The sequence below is a fragment of the Lagenorhynchus albirostris genome, chromosome 10 (assembly GCF_949774975.1).
Source record: "Lagenorhynchus albirostris chromosome 10, mLagAlb1.1, whole genome shotgun sequence".
NCBI lineage: Eukaryota > Metazoa > Chordata > Mammalia > Artiodactyla > Delphinidae > Lagenorhynchus > Lagenorhynchus albirostris.
The window spans coordinates 90,327,694-90,346,474 of NC_083104.1; the positions used below are offsets into that span (position 1 = coordinate 90,327,694).

Here is an 18,781-nt window from a genome sequence, read left to right on the forward strand (position 1 = left end):
ATATGTAGGCAGAAACCTCAGTTCACCCATATTTCTGTCTCCCTCTTCTCTGTACTCCAAGGCCCAGTCAAGAGTCTCAACTTTTAATAGATATCATTAAGTAGTCATTAGATTACTAAATAAAACATATAAATACATTTCACTATGCCAGTCTCTCTTCAAATGTAAGTGGACATAGAAAGGGGGTGATCATAGTTGCTAACAAGCTTGAGACTATCTACCGAAAAAGGAAAGCAAATATTCATTATGAAATTAACAGTGCTATATGATAAAGATAAGCTTATATGATAAGTGTTGTATGATAAGGAATACAGGGATATCAAAAGCTTGATTCTGTTTATAAAAACTTTTGGGAAAAGCAATGGGTGTATCTTGCAGCTGGCCTCCCATGTTGATCCCATAGTGACCCTACTCTTCGGCATGTCCCCTAGGCCAAGTTTAATCAGCACGGAACAAGGTGCTCTCCACCTAGAACAGCTGAGGCAACCTCAGCCTCTTTTGATACCTGGAACTCCAAGCTCTCTCCGGCATTATAATAAAGCACATTCACTACTACTAGTATTAAGAGAAAGGGAAGGGACCTTAAATGTGTGATGAAGTGTCAACCTTGAAATCAGATGGGGGAATTCATGCATTTTAACATGCCTCTTTTGTAAGGTGACACATTCCTACCCAGTAAGGAACAAGGCTGCCAAGGATATAACTTCCTTTCTCAGAATCCAAACAACTTTCATCTTAAAAAGTCACATATGACTCCTCAAGTTTTAAACATCAGCTTCCTTTCACATATGTAATGACATATCCAAGAAGGGCTTCAGAAAGGAGTGGGATCAAAAGACCTGTCTGAAGCCTCAAATGCACAGCATACATTCACATTCACATTCTAGTTATTTGTGCAAAAGGCACAGCCCACAAGGCCCTCTCTGATCTGGCCTAGTTACCCCCACATTCTTGAACACCTGACACATCGAGTAGCTCATCACTATCTGGACATACTGAGCTTCTTCTCAGCTCCTCCTCTTCTCTGCTAGATGAAGCGCTTTAAGCTTCTGCTTTCTGAATCCATTCCAGAGTGAGGTATTTGTCCCTGCATCTGTGCTCACATATGACTTTATTTAGTACTTGGATATCATGTTTGGTTAGTTGTGTATCTGTGTGGCCCTCACCACCCTAGACTTACCCATTTTTCATCTTCAGAAATTAGCATGGTGCCTGACATACAACTGTGTTTATTCATACCTGTCCTCCCACTTCCTTGGTATAGACTTGTCACTTCAAAGTATCTGTGCAGGCCAAGACTAAGAATCTCACAATCCCCTTTTCATCTGGGTGGGGCCATCCAGTCAGCTCTCCCCATGGTATATGAGCAGAAGTGACATTTGCCTCTTTCAGGCCAAGTTGGTTAAGAAATGGCTGTGCCTGGACTTCACTGATGGCGCAGTGGTTAGGAATCCGCCTACCAGTGCAGGGGACATGGGTTTGAGCCCTGGTCCGGGAAGATCCCACATGCCGCGGAGCAACTAAGCCCGTGCGCCACAACCACTGAGCCTGCGCTCTAGAGTTCGCAAGCCACAACTACTGAGTCCAAGTGCCACAACTACTGAAGCCCACGCGCCTAGAGCCCGTGCTCTGCAACAAGAGAAGCCACCACAATGAGAAGCCCGGGAACCACAACAAAGAATAGCCCGCGCACAGCAACAAAGACCCAAGGCAGCCAAAAATAAAAATAAATAAATAAATAAAAATTTAAAAAAGAAATGGCTGTGCCTTCTTAACCTTCTGTTTCCCTTTATACCAGCTGGATGCAAAGGATTCCAAGGCCTGGCAGCGTCACAAGATGGAAGGTACCTAAGTTCTTGAGTCACTGCGTGGAGGAAAGCCTCCCACCAACTGGAACACTCTCATTAGATTGTTACATGAGCAAGGAATTAACATCTATTGTGTTAAGCTACTAAAATTTGGGGTTTCATTTGTTATAGTAGTTTTAGCCTAAATAATACAGATTAATTCTCAAAATGTGTACTTTATTAAATAATTCTGTGTAACAAACCATGCTTAGTCTCTCTAATGTCTAAATCATATAGCATGGATATAGGAGAGTGAAGGAAAGGGAACTGAGCAGGAGGGAAAGGAGGGAAGGGAGATGGAAGGAAAGAGAAGGGAAGAAAGGAGGGAGGGAGGAAGGAAAAAGAAGCTGTATACAATAAAGAATTGTAGTCAAGCTGCCACCTCAAACGTAAGCTGCCTATATCCTTATCACCAATCAAGTACATTATAACCAGGTCATTTTTTAATTTTGCTGCTGTATCTGCAATGCCTAAAATTTCCTGCGATATAGGAGATGTTCAATAAATATGTGCTGGATTAATGAGTAAATAAAATTATGAATTAATACCATGTTTTTCTTCCTTATAAAATGACCCCAAGAATTCACTCCTCCTTAGGGCTACAGATTATGGTATTCAATCAAGTATAAAATAATTTCTCTCCTCCAAAAGTTTAAAAAACAACACATAAGACTGTAACATTCATCTGAATGCTTATGATGTGCCATGGGCCTTATGGAATCCATGTTCCCTGGAAGCTTTCTTCTAAAATAATAGCACATTGCTTGCTGTTAAAGAGTTGATGCTTAATGGTTGGCTCTGAACTAAATGAAAGAATTGTTCTCCCTTTCTTATCCTAATCTCCAAAATGAGTTACTTATTATTATAAGAATTTTTAGGAAAACTTTCAGAAGATATTTTTGGGGAGAAGAGCAGGGGAAGGAGAATTTTCTAAAACAGAAAAAATAATAATCCTACCTTAATATTGAGTAAAGGGAAAAGATACCACATGTAGTGAAGAGACCAATTTAATCTACATCCTATGGTCCAATGGTCCAATTACTGCAATACATATGATGCTAAATTTTGCCCAGTCCTGCTAATCAGACAGCAGCTCACTGTGTCTGTTTATCTCTAGGCCATTACCCAGTTGTACAGTAAATCTGCATTTCCAGAGATGGTCTAAAATAGAAACCCATGCTGGCTAAATTTGTTTTGGGACATATCAGGCAACAGCTAGAAATTTTTAAATGACCAACTTATATTCCACCGAGGCACTGAATGAATTGATTAGGGAAAAGCTAAAAATTGAATAGTATTTTCCGGAGTAGGCTAAGGTTAGTGCTGCCAGTGAAAATGTGTAACTACCAAGTGAACGGCTATCAATCAGAGCTGATTTTCAAATAGAAATATGGAAAAAATGAAATTAAATGGGAAAGGGGAATATCTTATTTTCCTCTCTATATGGCCGTTTCCAACTAGGTAATGATATAATTAATTCCTCAGGAATACATGCAAACTCCCACCACTAAAATTATGACAGAAGATAAGTTTTCCCACCAGCCAGAGGTTATTTCTCGGTTGAGACAACCTTTGATCTGAAGATGGACACACACACTCTGAAAGAGCTGACACTCAAAGGACCAATATCGCGTGATTGATTGGTTTCTAATATGGAGAGTGCGGCGCTGCCGTTGAGAAGAAGGGCTCTCTTGAGAGACAAGCCCAACTATTGTTTGGCTGCTCTCATGTTAGCGAGTGCCCTGCGGTAACCCTCATGCTCTGAAATACTCATATTGGTTATTTCAAAGTTGGGTGCGGAATTGTGCTTTCCCATGTCTGTCACTAATGACTTGCAGCTGTTGCTAATCTGTGCCTCTGATTTCCTTTGATTACTATGTGTATTGATGCCTGCGGTAAATAGGCATCTGCCAGGTGCCAGCACAATCAGGGGAAAAATATAAAAAGTTCCCTGTTTCAAATTCAATGTGACATTGTGCAAGTTGAGAGGCAGCCATTTAACTATTCAGAGGAAACAGCTTCCTGGGGCACCTCCGGCCTCCTGGCCAGGGACATTCCTCCCATTCTCCCCACACCCACCCCATGATGCTGATTTTCTTCAGGATGGTTTTCAGCCACGACAGGAGGACTTCCATTGCCCATGACATCAGCAGAGAGAAATATTTAAGATGGGTGGTTACGACCCAAGTTTCTAGAGAGCATCTCACCCCTCAGCTGATTTAAGCCTTAAAGGACCTCACCTGTTCCATTAACTGCCCAAAAGCTTCTCCACAACAGCTGTCCTGTGTTTTTCCCTCTGAGGAACACACCTTTCTCAGCAAAGGCTCTGGGCTGTATCACCTTCTCTTTCAGGAGAACCAGGTGATAATCTGGAAGAAAACAAAGCAAGATGTAGGCTTTCAGTGGAAAAATGCAAAAGTGATCAGGATCAAAAGCCAACACCCGAGGGTACAATGGCACGTAGCTTCTTTGGAGCACTTGTGTCTTGCTTTTTTGGTTCTCAGGGAAGCTAGAGACAGAGGTTGAGTTCATCCATTTCTTACTCTAACACAGCAACGTTACACCATAACTTTGAAGAAAAAAAGGAGCCTCTGGTGTCCCCAGGTAGGAGTTTTTCTCCATGGCTTCCTCGACCCTCCTTTACCACAGCAGTAAGAGTGATGATTTTATCATTGCTAGGAAACAGAGCAAGAGGCAGGTCTGCTTTGGAGTTAGTGGTTAGGTTGCGAAGTTAGGCACCTCAAAGAAGGGACCAAAGAATAAAGGCTGGCCAAGTGAAGCCTAGAACATTGAGAGAAAATTTCATGAGATCCCAAGATATATTGACGTTAAATAGGTCATTTGAACCTTACAAAAATCTGATATGAAAATGAGCATCTGATGGACTCTTATCATTCCCACTTGGGCAATTTTAAAACCCAGACTGAGGCTGGGACATTGATTTACAAGCAGAGCTCAGGAATGTCTGGTCTTCTTCCATCAAACTGGAACAAAGTGTCCACTCTAGACATTTAATCCCTGTGGCTTCAAAAATCTGCCAGTAAGACAGTATGCCCCAGCAATAGATAAAAATAGAACATAAATGAAAGAGGACCTCATATCTAAGTCAGAAGAAATAACTAGAAGAATTTAGTAAATGCCCATTAGCATTTACATTACAGTGATTAACGGAAACAGATGCATCATAGTAATCATCTGAACATGGATTGTAAGATTCAGAAAGAAACCTCTGAGTTAAGCAAATTACAAGGTTAATAATAAGGGGATATAGCTAATAAATTAGCAAAAGTATGAGTCAACATTCTTAGAAAGAGATATTATATCATTCCCGCGATATTCAGACAACAAATACTTCAAAACTATTTTACTACACTGCATTTATTTAAAGACAGTGGTAAAAAATAAATTTCCCAGATCCAGACTGGAAGCAAGTCAACATCTAAAAGAGTCCTGGGGAAGAGGGGAAGATGGCGGAAGAGTAAGACGCGGAGATCACCTTCCTCCCCACAGATACACTAGAAATACATCTACACGTGGAACAACTCCTAAAGACCACCTACTGAACGCTGGCAGAAGACCTCAGACCTCCCAAAAGGCAAGAAACTCTCCACGTACCTGGGTAGGGCAAAAGAAAAAAGAATAAACAGAGACAAAAGGATAGGGATGGTACCTGCACCCGTGGGAGGGAGCTGTGAAGGAGGAAAGGTCTCCACACACTAGGAAGCCCCTTCGCGGGCGGAGACTGCGGGTGGCGGAGGGGGGAAGCTTCGGAGCCGCGGAGAAGACCGCAGTAACGGGGTGCGGAGGACAAAGCAGAGAGATTCCCGCACAGAGGATCAGGGCCGACCGGCACTCACCAGTCCGAGAGGCTTGTCTGCTCACCCGCCGGGGCGGGCGGGACTGGAAGCTGAGGCTCGGGCTTCAGTCGGAGCGCAGGGAGAGGACTGGGGTTGGCGGCGTGAACACAGCCTGCAGGCGGCTAATGCACCACGGCTAGCCGGGAGGGAGTCCTGGGAAAAGTCTGGACCTGCCGAAGAGGCAAGAGACTTTTTCTTCACTCTTTGTTTCCTGGTGCACGAGAAGAGGGGATTAAGAGTGCTGCTTAAAGGAGCTCCAGAGACGGCGCAAGTCGCGGCTATCAGCGCGGACCCCAGAGACGGGCATGAGACGCTAAGGCTGCTGGTGCCGCCACCAAGAAGGCTGTGTGCGAGCACAGGTCACTCTCCACAACCCCCTTCCGGGGAGCCTGTGCAGCCCGCCATTGCCAGGGTCCTGGGATCCAGGGTCAACTCCTCCGGGAGAACGCACGGCGCGCCTCACGCTGGTGCAACGTCACGCCGGCCTCTGCCGCCGCAGGCCCACCCCGCACTCCGTGCCCCTCCCTCCTCCCGGCCTGAGTGAGCCAGAGCCCCCGAATCAGCGGCTCCTTTAACCGCATCCTGTCTGAGCGAAGAACAGACGCCATCCGGCGACCTACACGCAGAGGCAGGGCCAAATCCAAAGCTGAGCCCTGGGAGGTGTGAGAACAAAGAAGAGAAAGGGAAATCTCTCCCAGCAGCCTCAGAAGCAGCGGATTAAAGCTCCACAATAAACTTGATGTACCCTGCATCTGTGGAATACCTGAATAGACAACGAATCATCCCAAATTAAGGAGGTGGACTTTGAAAGCAACACTTATGATTTTTTCCCCTTTTCCTCTTTTTGTGAATGTGTATATGTATGCTTCTGTGTGAGATTTTGTCTGTATAGCTTTGCTTCCACCATTTGTCCTAGGGTTCTATCCGTCCATTTTTTTTGTTTTTTGGGTTTTTTTCTTAAAAAATTTTTTTCTTAATAATTATTTTTTATTTTAATAACTATTTTATTTTATCTTATTTTATTTTATCTTCTTTCTTTCCTTCCTTCCTTCCTCCCCCCTCCCTCCCTCCTTCCTCCCTCCCTCCTCCCTCCCTCCCCCCTCCCCCTTTCTTTTCTTTCTTTCTTTCTTTCTTTCTTTCTTCTCCTTCCTTCCTTCCTTCCTTTCTTCCTTTCTTCTTTTTCTCCCTTTTATTCTGAGCCGTGTGGATGAAAGGCTCTTGGTGCTGCAGCCAGGAGTCAGTACTGTGCCTCTGAGGTGGGAGAGCCAACTTCAGGACACCAGTCCACAAGAGACCTCCCAGCTCCACATAATATCAAACGGCGAATATCTCCCAGAGATATCCATCTCAACACCAGCACCCAGCTTCACGCAATGACCAGCAAGCTACAGTGCTGGACACCCTATGCCAAACAACTAGCAAGACAGAAACACAACCCCACCCATTAGCAGAGAGCTGCCTAAAATCATAATAAGTCCACAGACACTCCAAAATACACCACCAAACGTGGACCTGCCCACCAGAAAGACAAGATCCAGCTTCATCCACCAGAACACAGGCACTAGTCCTCTCCACCAGGAAACCTACACAACCCACTGAACCAACTTTAGCCACTGGGGACAGACACCAAAAACAACGGGAACTACAAACTTCCAGCCTGCAAAAAGGGGACCCCAAACATAGTAAGATAAGCAAAACGAGAAGACAGAAAAACACACAGCAGATGAAGGAGCAATATAAAACCCCACCAGACCTAACAAATGAAGAGGAAATAGGCAGTCTACCTGAAAAAGAATTCAGAATAATCATAGTAAAGATAATCCAAAATCTTGGAACTAGAAGAGACAAAATGCAAGAAACATTTAACAAGGACCTAGAAGAACTAAACATGAAACAAGCAACGATGAACAACGCAATAAATGAAATTAAAAATACTCTAGAAGGAATCAATAGCAGAATAACTGAGGCAGAAGAACGGATAAGTGACCTGGAAGATAAAATAGTGGAAATAACTACTGCAGAGCAGAATAAAGAAAAAAGAATGAAAAGAATTGCGGACAGTCTCAGAGACCTCTGGGACAACATTAAGCACTCCAACATTAGAATTATAGGGGTTCCAGAAGAAGAAGAGAAAAAGAAAGGGACTGAGAAACTATTTGAAGAGATTATAGTTGAAAACTTCCCTAATATGGGAAAGGAAATAGTTAATCAAGTCCAGGAAGCACAGAGAGTCCCATACAGGATAAATCCAAGGAGAAACACGCCAAGACACATACTAATCAAACTGTCAAAAATTAAATACAAAGAAAACAAAAGCAGCAAGGGAAAAACAACAGATAACACACAAGGGAATCCCCATAAGGTTAACAGCTGACCTTTCAGCAGAAACTCTGCAAGCCAGAAGGGACTGGCAGGACATATTTAAAGTGATGAAGGAGAAAAACCTGCAACCAAGATTACTCTACCCAGCAAGGATCTCATTCAGATTTGATGGAGAAATTAAAACCTTTACAGACAAGCAAAAGCTGAGAGAGTTCAGCACCACCAAACCAGTTTTACAACAAATGCTAAAGGAACTTCTCTAGGCAAGAAACACAAAAGAAGGAAAAGAACTACAATAACGAACCGAAAACAATTAAGAAAATGGGAATAGGAACATACATATCGATAATTACCTTAAAGGTAAACGGACTAAATGCTCCCACCAAAAGACACAGATTGGCTGAATGGATACAAAAACAAGACCCATATATATGCTGTCTACAAGAGACCCACTTCAGACCTAGAGACACATACAGACTGAAAGTGAGGGGATGGAGAAAGATATTCCATGCAAATGGAAACCAAAAGAAAGCTGGAGTAGCAATTCTCATATCAGACAAAATAGACTTTAAAATAAAGACTATTAGAAGAGACAAAGAAGGACACTACATAATGATCAAGGGATCGATCCAAGAAGAAGATATAACAATTGTAAATATTTATGCACCCAACATAGGAGCACCTCAATACATAAGGCAAATACTAACAGCCGTAAAAGGGGAAATCGACAGTAACACATTCATAGTAGGGGACTTTAACACTCCACTTTCACCAATGGATAGATCATCCAAAATGAAAATAAATAAGGAAACACAAGCTTTAAATGATACATTAAACAAGATGGACTTAATTGATATTTATAGGACATTCCATCTGAAAAAAACAGAATACACATTTTTCTCTAGTGCTCATGGAACATTCTCCAGGATAGATCATATCTTGGGTCACGAATCAAGCCTTGGTAAATTTAAGAAAATTGAAATTGTATCAAGTATCTTTTCTGACCACAATGCTATGAGACTAGATATCAATTACAGGAAAAGATCTGTAAAAAATACAAACACATGGAGGCTAAACAATACACTACTTAATAACGAAGTGACCACTGAAGAAATCAAAGAGGAAATAAAAGAATACCTAGAAACAAATGACAGTGGAGACACGACGACCCAAAACCTATGGGATGCAGCAAAAGCAGTTCTAAGAGGGAAATTTATAGGAATACAATCCTACCTTAAGAAACACAAACATCTCGAATAAACAACCTAACCTTGCACCTAAAGCGATTAGAGAAAGAAGAACAAAAAAACCCCAAAGTTAGGAGAAGGAAAGAAATCATAAATATCAGATCAGAAATAAATGAAAAAGAAATGAAGGAAATGATAGCAAAGATAAATAAAACTAAAAGCTGGTTCTTTGAGAAGATAAACAAAATTGATAAACCATTAGCCAGACTCATCAAGAAAAAAAGGGAGAAGACTCAAATGTATAGAATTAGAAATGAAAAAGGAGAAGTAACAACTGACACTGCAGACATACAAAAGATCATGAGAGATTACTACAAGCAACTCTATGCCAATAAAATGGACAACCTGGAAGAAATGGAGAAATCTTAGAAACGCACAACCTTCTGAGACTGAACCAGGAAGAAAGAGAAAATATGAACAGACCAATCACAAGCACTGAAACTGAAACTGTGATTAAAAATCTTCCAACTAACAAAAGCCCAGGACCAGATGGCTTCACAGGCTAATTCTATCAAACATTTAGAGAAGAGCTAACACCTATCCTTCTCAAACCCTTCCAAAATATAGCAGAGGGAGGAACACTCCCAAACTCATTCTACGAGGCCACCATCACCCTGATACCAAAACCAGACAAGGATGTCACAAAGAAAGAAAACTACAGGCCAATATCACTGATGAACACAGATGCAAAAATCCTCAACAAAATACTAGCAAACAGAATCCAACAGCACATTAAAAGGATTATACACCCTGATCAAGTGGGTTTGTTCCAGGAATGTAAGGATTCTTCAATATACGCAAATCAATAAATGTGATACACCATATTAACAAATTGAAGGAGAGAAACCATATGATTATCTCAATAGATGCAGAGAAAGCTTTTGACCTAATTCAACACCGATTTACGATAAAAACCCTGCAGAAAGTAGGCATAGAGAGAACTTTCCTCAACATAATAAAGGCCATATATGACAAACCCACAGCCAACATCATCCTCAATGGTGAAAAACTGAAAGCATTTCCACTAAGATCAGGAACAAGACAAGGTTGCCCACTCTCACCACTCTTATTCAACATAGTTTTGGAAGTTTTAGCCACAGCAATCAGAGGAAAAGGAAATAAAAGGAATCCAAATCGGAAAAGAAGAAGTAAAGCTGTCACTGTTTGCAGATGACATGATACTCTACATAGAGAATCCTAAAGATGCTACCAGAAAACTACTAGAGCTAATCAATGAATTTGGTAAAGTAGCAGGATACAAAATTAATGCACAGAAATCTCTGGCATTCCTATACACTAATGATGAAAAATCTGAAAGTGAAATCATGAAAACACTCCCATTTACCATTGCAACAAAAAGAATAAAATATCTAGGAATAAACCTACCTAAGGAGACAAAAGACCTGTATGCATAAAATTATAAGACACTGATGAAAGAAATTAAAGATGATACCAATAGATGGAGAGATATACCATGTTTTTGGATTGGAAGAATCAACATTGTAAAAATGACTCTACTACCCAAAGCAATCTACAGATTCAATGCAATCCCTATCAAACTACCACTGGCATTTTTCACAGAAGTAGAACAAAAAATTTCACAATTTGTATGGAAACACAAAAGACCCCGAATAGCCAAAGCAATCTTGAGAACGAAAAACGGAGCTGGAGGAATCAGGCTCCCTGACTTCAGACTGTACTACAAAGCTACAGTAATCAAGACAGTATGGTACTGGCACAAAAACAGAAAGCTAGATCAATGGAACACGATAGAAAGCCCAGAGATAAACCCACACACATATGGTCACCTTATCTTTGATAAAGGAGGCAGGAATGTACAGTGGAGAAAGGACAGCCTCTTCAATAAGTGGTGCTAGGAAAACTGGACAGCTACATGTAAAAGTATGAGATTAGATCACTCCCTAACACCATACAGAAAAATAAACTCAAAATGGATTAAAGACCTAAATGTAAGCCCAGACACTATCAAACTCTTAGAGGAAAACATAGGCAGAACACTCTATGACATAAATCACAGCAAGATCCTTTTTGACCTACCTCCTCAAGAAATGGAAATAAAAACAAAAATAAACAAATGGGACCTAATGAAACTTAAAAGCTTTTGCACAGCAAAGGAAACCATAAATAAGACCAAAAGACAACCCTCAGAATGGGAGAAAATATTTGCAAATGAAGCAACTGACAAAGGATTAATCTCCAAAATTTATAAGCAGCTCATGCAGCTCAATAACAAAAAAACAAACAACCCAATCCAAAAATGGGCAGAAGTCCTAAATAGACATTTCTCCAAAGAAGATATACAGACTGCCAACAAACACATAAAAGAATGCTCAACATCATTAATCATTAGAGAAATGCAAATCAAAACTACAATGAGATATCATCTCACACCAGTCAGAATGGCCATCATCAGAAAATCTACAAACAATAAATGGTGGAGAGGGTGTGGAGAAAAGGGAACACTCTTGCACTGCTGGTGGGAATGTGAATTGGTACAGCCATTATGGAGAACAGTATGGAGGTTCCTTAAAAAACTACAAATAGAACTACTATATGACCCAGCAATCCCACTACTGGGCATATACTCTGAGAAAACCATAATTCAAAAAGAGTCATGTACCGAAATGTTCATTGCAGCTCCTTTTACAATATCCCAGAGATGGAAATAACCTAAGTGTCCATCATCAGATGAATGGATAAAGAAGATGTGGCACATATATACAATGGAATATTACTCAGCCATAAAAAGAAACGAAACTGAGCTATTTGTAATGAGGTGGATGGACCTAGAGTCTGTCATACAGAGTGAAGTAAGTCAGAAAGAGAAAGACAAATACCGTATGCTAACACATATATATGGAATTCAAGAAAAAAAAATGTCATGAAGAACCTAGGGGTAAGACAGGAATAAAGACACAGATCTACTAGAGAATGGACTTGAGGATATGGAGAGGGGGAAGGGTAAGCTGTGACAAAGCGAGAGAGTGGCATGGACATATATACACTACCAAACGTAAAACAGATAGCTAGTAGGAAGCAGCCACATAGCACAGGGAGATCAGCTTGGTGCTTTGTGACCACCTAGAGGGGTGGGATAGGGAGGGTGAGAGGGAGGGAGACACAAGAGGGAAGAGATATGGGAACATATGTATATGTATAACTGATTCACTTTGTTATAGAACAGAAACTAACACACCATTGTAAAGCAATTATACTCCAATAAAGATGTAAAAAAAATAATAATAAAGAAATAAAAGGGTCTTGATGGATTGGAAAGGGGAAAGACTTTACTGAGATACAGAATATATTGCCAAGGAGACCGACCAAAGGCAAAGACATCAAAGAGATTCGACTCTGCTGCTGCCCTTTTAATCAAAGTTTCGCCAAGTATGCAAAAGCATCTGTCTTCTCATTGATAGTCAGAAAAGAGATAGAATGAGATGAGGTGTAGGATTGATAATCATCCAGAATACCAGTAGGAAAAGGCTAGCTGGGAACATGTTAGTCTTCTAACGCCAATTCACACGGCCACCTCCCCACCATCCCCATTCTCCAAAGGAATGTAACGTCAGGCACAACATACTCTTAGCCTCACAAGCAAACCTGCATGGCAGAGAAATCTTTGGTTTTCCAGCTCCTTTATATGACCTCTTATAATTACCCGTAATCTTAGTAATGGGATTTAAATTGCTATCACACATGTGAACACAATATATTCCAGAAAGACCTGTAAAAGGAAACTTCCTGCTGGAGCTCTGTCAAGGGTCTAGGTCCTGCTCAGACAATGAGGTTGACCTGAATCCTGCACAGACAGCAAGAGCTAGTTGCAGCCAAGTGAAGTAATCCGCTGGATCTTCTGTCCATCAACCTCCCTGCTCCATCCGCAACAAAACTCTTATTCAGTAACTTGGAGGAATGAGAAATCACAAAAGAAATCCACTAAATGTGAACTCGGTTTTGTCACCATGAGTGTTCCTTTCATTACTGGGTGAAAGTATGAGATATCTAATGTTTAGTGATATCAGTTTCACATTTAATTCAGGTCATTGGAATGGCAGTTGCCCCTTTTCCAAATATTTAAACAGGAGTTTTGTGACTGGTTCCCAAATAGTGATGCAAGGGGAGTATCAATGTGAACTGCTCTACAAATTAAAATAAAATAATTAAAACATAAAAAGAATTTGGAAAAAGTGCTTATTATGTTATGCTCCCTTTTAAGGATTCCTAAAATACACTACCACACAATGGATTCTGGAGGAGTCCTGAAGTTCAATAAAATTTAATCTAGAATTCTGATGGGAAAATTACTTCATACAGACAATACCTGTAAATACATGAGAAAAAGTGTTTCATGTTCATACTATTTTAATATATTCATTTGTCTACACCAACACAGACATTTTATTACTTACAAATTGGCAAATGTAGGGAGTACTTCTACTATAGATTTTCATCTATATAATTTGGTCCATAAAGTGGCCATGATAATAAACTTTGGCAATAATCAAGATGAGACAAAAATCACTGTTCAAGTGAAATCCTGTAGCAGGATAAGTTAATTTGGGGTCTTTCTTAACTGCCTATTATATGTTTTGTGAAATATTTCATTTGTATTAATGAAAGTGGGAAATGTTATGATTTTTGCCACAAAGAAATGTGATCTCAGGGAAATCCTACAAGCGTTTCATAATAACATTCATCCTCTACGCCCTCAACCCCCAAAATTACTATGTAAGTATAATCAGATGAGTTTTAAAGACGACCTTCCATGTCAAAAGCACGTGATAGAGACTGACAGTCCTCATTCCTTGTTTGGGAGCTTGTTAAATTCAGTAGATGAGGCACGATAACTCTGCTAATACTTAAAGACATAATACTGTAAATGCTGTAAGGGAATAAAAGAGGGCCAGCTCCCAATTACAACTGGGAATATCAGGCAAAGCTTCATGAAGTGGATGTCATTTGAGCAGAGCCCTAGAGAATGTGCTGATCATTAATAAATAGAGACGAGGGAAGGAAGAGAAAAGTATTACAGCATGACCAAAGAGAAATATCAGAAAATGAAGAGAAAAGTTGCATTCAGATTTTTCTCAGGGTCTTGAATACTAGGTAGGACATTTGAAATGTGAAAATAAATTACATAAACAATAAAGAACCAATGAAGATTTTTAAGAAAAGAAGCAACCCTTAAAGAGCTATAACCTGGGAGGAGCATGTGGAATGGATGAGGAGGGCAGTCTAGAGCAATGGTTCTCAAAGTGTGGTCCCCTGGGCAGCAGCAGCATCACCTGGGGCCATGTCAGGAATGCATACTCCTGGACCCCACCCCAGACTCAGAAATCAGAAACTCTGAAAATGGGACCCAGGAATCTGCGTTTTAACAAGTCTTTCAGGGGATTCTGATACATGCTCAAGTTTCAGAACCACTCATCTAAAGGCAAGAAAATCAACCACAAGATAATTTTATTCATCTAGATGACTGGTAATGAAGATATCTTACCTGGTATCTTAATTCAGGTAAGATAATCGTAGTAAGAAGGAAAAGGACAGAACAGATGGAGGAAAAGCAGCTAATTTCACCAAAAGATCAGTGATCTAAAGGATGCAGATCATCACGTCTCTTCAAATGCTATCCCAAATTTCCCAGACAGAAGACCACAGTTCCCTTTGTTTTTCCCCAGCATGTAAGCAATATTGTAGAAGCACAACTGAACAACTTCTGAAGACTAACTATATATAAGGAATGAGGGATACAGAGGATTTAAAATAACTCCAAGTTTTAAGCCTCAGAGATAGGTTGTTGAAAGATGCCTTTAACAAAGACAATTAAGAAAAGCAGGGCTTCCCTGGTGGCGCAGTGGTTGAGAGTCCCCGCCGATGCAGGGGACACGGGTTCGTGCCCCGATCCGGGAGGATCCCACATGCCGCGGAGTGGCTGGACCCATGAGCCATGGCCGCTGGACCTGCGCGTCTGGAGCCTGTGCTCCGCAACGGAAGAGGCCACAACAGTGAGAGGCCCGCATACCACAAAAAAAAGAAAAGAAAAGCAGGAGGAGCTATAGATGGAAAAATGGAATGAATCCATGTGTTTAGTTTTTACTTATTTATAACCCTCTCCAGTGAATAAAAGGATTCACAGAAGCTTACATACTCTACAGTAAGGTAAAGTAACATAAAAGAAAAGAAAAAATAAGAAAGAAAAAATGAGGCCGGAGAAAAATAAAGGTAGAAAAGTAAGATGAAGCCACAAGTGAGCCAGAATAGGGCCATGACTATGGCTTTTTGCTTCCTTGTAATCATTACCCCAAAATATTCACAGGATTCATGAGAGCAAAGCAAATCAGTTACTTAGGAAAAGTCCATTTTTCCTTTGTACTGAAACCAGGGAGGAGTTTCCCCCTTAGACCATCCAAGAGGGGATTTATAATGTAGCAAACAGTGCTGTCAGTACTGCCCTTGGAGATAAATAATTTGGTTTGAGACTGCCACATGGAACTATATGTGCATGTCCTTAGAACAATAAAGTTAATATTGTTGCTATTAGGACTTATGCCTATGGTATAGAAAACACTACCTAAATAAGATATAATATTGTCACTAAAATTATATAGCAATAGGTTTCAAACATGAATATTTAATTGAAAATATAAAAATGAACAGCAAAGGAAACTATCAATAAAACAAAAAGGCCACTTACTGAATGAGACAAGATATTTGGTAAAAGGTATTTGCAAACGATATATCTGATATGGGAGAAGATGTTTGCAAATGATATATCTGACAAGGAGTTAATATCTAAAATATACAAAGAACTCATACAACTCAACATCAAAAAAACAAACCACCCAATTTAAAAAATGGGCAGAGGGACTGAACAGATATTTTTCCAAAGAAGACATACAGATGGCCAACAAACATAAGAAAAGAAGCTCAAAACCACAATGAGATATCACCTGAAGCCTGTCAGAATGGCTATTATCAAAAAGACAAGAAAAAACAAGAGATGTGGCAAGAATCTGGAGAAAAGGGAACCCTAGTGCACTGTTGGTGGGAATGTAAACTGGTGCAGCCACTGTGGAAAACAGTATGAAGTTTTCTCAAAAAATTAATAATAGGGACTTCCCTGGTGGTGCAGTGGTTAAGAATCCGCCTGCCAATTCAGGGGACACAGGTTCGAGCCCTGGTCTGGGAAGATTCAACATGCCACGGAGCAACTAAGCCCATGCGCCACAACTACTGAGCCTGCGCTCTAGACCCCGCGAAACACAACCACAACTACTGAAGCCCACACACCTAGAGCCCATGCTCTGCAACAAGAGAAGCCACTGCAAGGAGAAGCCCACGTGCAGCAACGAAGAGTAGCCCCCGCTCGCCACAACTAGAGAAAGCCTGCACACAGCAACAAAGACCCAACGCAGCCAAAAGTAGATAAATAAATAATTTTTTAAAAAAATTAATAATAAAACAACCATATGGTCAAGCAATTCCACTTCTGGTATTTTTCCAAAGAAAATAAAAACTGTAATTAGAAAAGGTATATGCACCTCTATGTTCACTGCAGCATAATTTACGATAGCCAAAATATGGAAGCAACCTAAGTGCCCATCAATAGATGAATGGATAAAGAAGATATGGTAAATATATATACAATGGAATATTACTCAGAATATTACCATAACAAAGAAGGAAATTTTGCCATTTGTGACAACATGGATGGACCTAGTGGGTATTATGTTAAGTTAAATAATTGAGACAGAGAAAGGCAAATACTGAACAATTTCACTTATATGCAAATCTAAAAAACAAATAAACAAACATAACAAAACAGAAACAGACTCATAGATACAAAAAACAAAGGTGGTTGCCAGAAGAGTGGGGGTGAAATATGTGAGAGAGATTAAGAGGTACAAACTCCCAGTTAGAAAATAAATGAGTCACTGGGATAAAATGTACAGTATGGGTAATATAGTCAGTAACATTGTAATAACTTTGTATGGTGACAGAACTAGACTCATCTTGGTGATCATTTTGTAATGTACAGAAATATTGAATCACTATGTTGTGCACCTAGAACTAACATAGTGTTATATATCAATTATACTTCAACTATATAAATGTATATATATATGTGTGTGTGTGTATATATATAAGTGTTTCCCTCTTGGAAAAAAACCTAAATTCATCAAAATTTAAATTTATAAAGCTGATGAATAATAAGCATTCCAAAAGATTCAAAATAAGCTGTCAACATTAATTTTTATTGACTAGCAATTGCCGTTAGTGAAGTCAATTGATAAAATTTCATTTATCACTAGGTTTTCTTTCTATTTCTTTTTTTGTTTGTTTTTTTGTTTTGGCTGTGCCATGTGGCTTATGGGATTTTTAGTTCCCTGACCAGGGATCGAACCTGTGCCCTCAGCAGTGAGAACACAGAGTCCTAACCATGGGACCGCCAGGGACTTCCCTATCACTAGATTTTCTGGGGTTTTTTGTGGTTTTCTTTTTCATTTTATTTTATTTTGTTTATATAGCAGGTTCTTATTAGTTACCTATTTTATACATATTAGTGTATATATGTCAATCCCAATCTCCCAATTCATCCCACCACCCCCACCCTCCACCCACTTTCCCCCCTTGGTGTCCATACGTTTGTTCTCCAAATCTGTGTCTCTATTTCTGCCTTGCAAACTGGTTCATCTGTACCATTTTTCTAGATTCCACATATATGCATTAATATATAGTATTTGTTTTTCTCTTTCTGACTTACTTCACTCTGTATGACAGTCTCTGGGTCCATCCACATCTCTACAAATGACACAATTTCATTCCTTTTTATAGCTGAGTAATATTCCATTGTATATATGTACCACATCTTCTTTATCCATTCATCTGTCAATGGGCATTAAGGTTATTTCCTTGACCTGGCTATTGTAAATAGTGCTGCAATGAACACTGGGGTGCATGTGCCTTTTTAAATTATTGTTTTCTCTGGGTATATGCCCAGTAGTGGGATTGCTGACATATGGTAATTCTATTTTTAGTTTTTTAAGGAACCTCCATATTGTTCTCCATAGTGGCTCTATCAATTTACATTCCCACCAACAGTGCAAGAGGGTTCCCTTTTCTCCACATCCTCTCCAGCATTTGTTGTTTGTAGATTTTGTGATGATGCCCATTCTAACTGGTGTGAGATGATACCTCATTGTAGTTTTGATTTGCATTTCTCTATTACTGATGTTGAGCATCTTTTCATGTGCCTCTTGGCCATCTGTATGTCTTCTTTGAAGAAATGTCTATTTAGGTCTTCTGCCCATTTTTGGATTGGGTTGTTAGTTTTTGTGATATTGAGCTGCATGAGCTGTTTATATATTTTGGAGATTAATCCTTTGTCCATTGATTTGTTTGCAAATATTTTCTCCCAATCTGAGGGTTGTCTTTTGGTCTTGTTTATGGTTTACTTTGCTGTGCAAAAGCTTTGAAGTTTCAT

General features: G+C 40.0%; 1 protein-coding gene across 8 annotated transcripts in view; it reads right to left on the bottom strand.

Annotated features, from left to right (window-relative positions):
* Nucleotides 1–18,781, bottom strand: part of RNF144B (ring finger protein 144B) — a 255,843-nt gene that overhangs the window by 85,919 nt on the left and 151,143 nt on the right. For 5 of the 8 annotated variants that reach the window (XR_009543046.1, XM_060163605.1, XM_060163604.1 and 2 more), the window contains one exon: nt 4,088–4,216. Coding sequence is in view for 4 of the 8 variants with exons in the window: in XM_060163605.1 (XP_060019588.1) it covers nt 4,088–4,216 (129 nt within the window). In the remaining 4 variants the exon portion in view is untranslated. Of the gene's footprint in view, nt 1–4,086; nt 4,217–18,781 lie in introns of those variants that run through there. The other 3 variants (XR_009543045.1, XR_009543043.1, XR_009543044.1) reach the window with 2 other exon arrangements.